The sequence below is a fragment of the Silene latifolia genome, chromosome 5 (assembly GCF_048544455.1).
Source record: "Silene latifolia isolate original U9 population chromosome 5, ASM4854445v1, whole genome shotgun sequence".
In the NCBI taxonomy this organism is placed as follows: domain Eukaryota; kingdom Viridiplantae; phylum Streptophyta; class Magnoliopsida; order Caryophyllales; family Caryophyllaceae; genus Silene; species Silene latifolia.
In genome coordinates this window covers 87,820,571-87,825,432 of record NC_133530.1, presented here as the reverse complement: position 1 = coordinate 87,825,432, position 4,862 = coordinate 87,820,571, and the positions used below count along the sequence as shown (strand labels likewise).

At 36.7% G+C, this 4,862-nt stretch overlaps 1 protein-coding gene across 1 annotated transcript; it reads left to right on the top strand.

The window, feature by feature from the left end:
• Positions 1-940: 940 nt before the first annotated feature.
• On the top strand, positions 941-3,528 carry LOC141655719 (replication protein A 70 kDa DNA-binding subunit B-like). Its single transcript, XM_074462784.1, has 9 exons — positions 941-1,102; positions 1,513-1,780; positions 1,926-2,025; positions 2,112-2,239; positions 2,327-2,405; positions 2,486-2,597; positions 2,814-2,992; positions 3,114-3,234; positions 3,394-3,528. Exons 1-9 carry the CDS (start codon positions 941-943, stop codon positions 3,526-3,528), a joined length of 1,284 nt encoding a protein of 427 aa, XP_074318885.1.
• Positions 3,529-4,862: the final 1,334 nt, after the last annotated feature.

Sequence of the window (4,862 nt, the reverse complement as noted above, 5' to 3'; positions counted from 1 at the left end):
ATAATTACGAGATTAAATTTCATAAATAAGCCCTATGAAAGTAATGGTTTCATTTAACAACGTGTAATTTACTCTCTAAACGTCTGCCAACAAAAACATTTGACAGTAGCTCTCTAAATTGGTCTGCCCTTTCACTGGTATACATCCATAAGCTTTACAAACAGACAGTAGAAAGTTAGCATTTTAGCGGGACAAATAAAACAAAAAAAAAAGTAAACAGTAACAATGGCAACAAAAAGAATATAAAAAATTGACACTGCACAAACCAGATGGTTCTATTGACAGTTGCACCTACATCTAACCAGTCCGTTGGAAACTAACTACATATCTTGCCTTCAAAACACAATCCCCTAAATTAAGCAAAAGAAATGTACTACTCAAAAGATAACAGTCTCCACAATATCTAAAGAGTATATGATTAGACCTTATAGAACATGCATAAATACAACATAGATAATCCATCAAACAATATTAAGATAAGATTAAAAGTATTACATAGAACGATATTACAATGTTACACAACAACAAAAGAAAAAACAATAATATAGATTCTGTTCTCGTTTACTAAACACAACAGCTTAAATATTGTTCTCGGCTCACCACATACTACACACCCACACCCCCACAACAAAAAAAAAACCATAAAAGCACTATCATAAAATTCAGAGATCTAACCACATATTGTAGAGGCAATCTTACACATCTTGCTCCAGCTTATCCAAGGTACACACATTTTTTCCCTGTTATTCTTCGAACCAAATCTAAAAGGCTAGCAGTCAATCACAAACAAACTTTTACGTAGTTTACCACAGAGATTCTGAATCTAAAATCCATCTAAACTTATCATACATAGCTGAATAGTAGTTACATTATTCGTGCTATATATTGTATCTGTACATCAAAGGATTTATTCTTGTATTACTGCTCCATTTCTGAAAAAATGCAGATCAGTATGAGACCTTTGAGGAAACATATTAGGGAATTCTCTGGCACAACTGGTCCGTACACTATTAAAGCACGGGTCATTGATATAACAAATGTGCGTTCAGCAACACCTGGAAGCCCCTTAGAGTACCAAGAAATCACCTTCCAAGATGACGAGGTACCTTTCAGATAATTGTATAATATTTCCTGATTAACAAAACTAACTTTGATTGCTAAACTACAACGACATTATATATCAGACACCTGCTTACTTGAGGTGTCCAAACAAATGTCATTGTTTGCTAAAAGTCGCAAAATCAAATTAAGATATTGCCTGAATTATTTTTTTTGTTGTTGTTTTGTTGAACTTCATCCTCTTAAAACTTATACTAATTTGACGTAGTCTGAACAGTTTTGTGTATGATTGTTGGTACGTTACATTTTCCCCGTGCATGACCAATTGTCCCCGGATTGACCTAATTATAATCAAAGGTCCTAAAATCGAAGCTATCATGTAATGCATACTCATATGTACTTTAACTTAACCACGACAAACCACAGTAACAGGACACGTTCCTGTCTATGCAGGGTACTATTATGAAGACCTACCTCTTCAATGAATCCTTAGAAGCATTTGAGGATATTATGCAAGAAGGCAAGGAATATGACATTGCTAATGCTAGGGTCGAACCAATACGTGCAGACACTTCAGGAAGTTCAGGAAATCAAATTTATGAAATTGATTTCAATATCGACACGATTATCTTACCTGTGCCCGAACTAGAAGTTTCTAATATGCCTAATTACGTGTTAATTGGAACTATCCCTAGAATAGTATCGCTTGATGTTCGCTACGGTAAGTTACAGAGCCATGAAATGTACATTCCAGTTTCAACTAATAATACACATACAATAGCAAGTGAAAGAAAAAAGATAGACAAAATAAAAAAAATAATAGATACATACGCCAAACTGCCATTTAACTATATCTACAATCCCAGATGTCTTAGGAGTTCTTATATATGTGGACCGGCGCTGCAATGATGCTAACTACAACTGTCGAACCTCAGATGCTTGCGAGGTAGTAATTGCTGATCACAGGTAAACTTTTAATTGTTGACGCCAAACTATGTATACGAAATGCTATACAAAGTCCAGACTTTACAAACGTCTCTTCCTGCATGTAGTCATCAGCAGGTGATGATGATAATAGCTTGGACAGACTTAGCCATTCAAGAATGTGCAGCATTACACTCTGTTGCAACAACCTTTCCAGTAGTTGGCTTCACAGCTCTGATGCCCTCATACCAGAAAGGTCCGATCTGAGCCTTGCCACATAAGTATATAGTAACTAAGAACATTGAAACTTACTTACAACAAATTATGATCTCTTATATTGCAGGCTTCTCACTCATAACAACGCATGCATCGTTCATAATTTTAAATCCACAAGTAGAAAAGGCGGTCTCACTCAAGGCTTGGTAAGCACGCATTAAATGTTTTGCGTGTCTATATGATATATTTGCTTGCCATATATATACATTTATTTACATTAATATAGGGCTAAGGAAAACGAAAACATGCTTAATGCAAAGAGACAACAGATATTCGAGTGTCGCCGTCCAACGCTCACACGCAGGATAACAACCATTGAAAGACTCCTCGAAAAGAATGTAAGTTCCATATAAATGTTACCTACATATTACACCCAAACACACTATTAAATGCAACAAACATACCTTATGACATCAACACTCATCACCAACACAATAAGTGTGCACAAGATATCAATACCGTTGTGAAAGGTATTTTTTTCAAGAATAATGAGCATTTCTCCCACAGACGCGCATATATAGAAAGCATTGATTAACAATTGGTACAAATTACAGGCGTACAACAATTTACAAGAGGAATTCCACTGGCTGCACGTTAAGCTGAACAACTTTAGCAAAGACGATGTACACCTGTACCTTGGTTGTAGCTTTTGCGGCACAAGTAGCAGTCAACCTAAGGGCTCTGTATATACATGTACTTCATGTTTAACAGCAAACATCATCTCAATTCCACGGTAATAATTCAACAATGCAAATCCCCCCCCCCCACCACACCCCACACCCAACCAACCAACTAACAACACTACAAACAAGACCATTATGGGTTCTTGACTGCACTCTGGTTTGAATATACAGAATGAGAACTACATTTGAAGCAGCAGATGCGTCTGGGGAATATACTCTAACGGCATCCACTACCAATTCAGAAAAGCTTGTAGAAATGGAGGCATTGATCTTGTATGACATGACTGTGCAGGTAACAACATTACTATACATGGTACCTTGTATATTTGCTGTCTGCCAAGTCCAACTACAAGCCCATAATAAGTTGTGTATATTATAAGAAACCTCATAACTCAATTTTAAAAAAAAAATGATCAGCTTACAATTTATGCACGCGTTTTGTGGTCTGCAGGAACGGGAAAACTACCTCGAGTACATCGAATCCAAAATTCTGAAAACCCATCTGTATGTACAAGTCGTCCCTACAACAGCTCTTTCCAGAACACAGCAACTAGAGTGGGTGCTACAACAAGTTTCTCTAAACTAAAAAAGCAAGACGTTTAAAAGCTACCTTGGCAAATTTTGACGCACTTCGTTCTTTTTAGCATTAACAAAGGTCGCCTAATATTAGGGTTGCACTTTATAAGCTGTAAAGACTTAAAACTAATTAGCTCTTGGCAGTTGCAGTTATTTAAAAATCAATAGCTTATAGATGCGGAATGTCTAATGTGTATAAATAACTAATCTTTCTAGAAATACTATTGTGTTTCCTTCTTATATGTTGTATACGCTGACGATATACCTTAAAAAAAACGAAAGAACAGTAACACGAATTGGGGGTCCGCGCCCGGGAGGGTGCGGCGCAACAACTAGTTTATATAAAAGAGAGTAAGGTGATCTACTATTCCTAGGAATAGTAGAATGAATAGTTGAAATTATATGTTTGTTTATTGGTTTTTGGGTTGGTTTTTGTGGGTTGGTGCATTTGGATCATTGCAATTACATTTTTTGGGCTGTTTTGTTTGGAGCTCTTAAACCTTGCCTGGTAGCCTTTTACAGTTTACTCTTATCGAGATTGTTAGGCTTGCCTTTTTTACACTCTTAACTTTGGCATGTTTGTACACTTTACCTTCTTTTTTTTGCTCACCTTTTAGTTGAGCCGTGTTACAGTTTTCGTTTCTCTTGGCGCATTTTTACATTTCTCGCTTCTCTTCGCCCTTTCTTCTTTTGCACAACTTTTAGTTGGCCCGTGTTACAGTTTTCGCTTCTCTTGCCCCATTTTTACAGTTTTTGACTTCTCTTGGACCATTTGTGGAAACGTACAACATTATTCCACTCTTAAGTCTTGCCTGTTTTACACTTCCCCTACCTTCGTTTGCTAATTTTCTTGCATTTGCTCCATTCCATGTTGGAGAGATTAGATTACTCGTACAACCAAACATTGAGAAGGAAAATCCATGTTCATCACCAACGGAAACATATTCAGAAAGTTTATTGTAGGCCAAATCAGTGTGCGTCCCAATACAAATCAGTACACTCATACTACTACACAAAACCGTGTACAATAAATCTTACATTGAACATAATTCCACAGCAATATTTGGCCCTTAAGTCAAAAACATAGTTCACAAACCAAACGACAAGGCAGTTGTATGACGATTGAATACACACCTTTGCACAATGCTAGCATATAATCATCAATTTAATTAAACAAGGACAGATATACAACAAAGACACGAATTATGTAGGCCACAACTATAAGCCAATGAACAACCAATTTATCTCATTTAAACAAGGACATATATACACACAAAGCCACGAATTATGTAGGTCACAACCAGGGGCGGACCCACCTGGTAGCAAGGGGTGGCGTCCGCTACC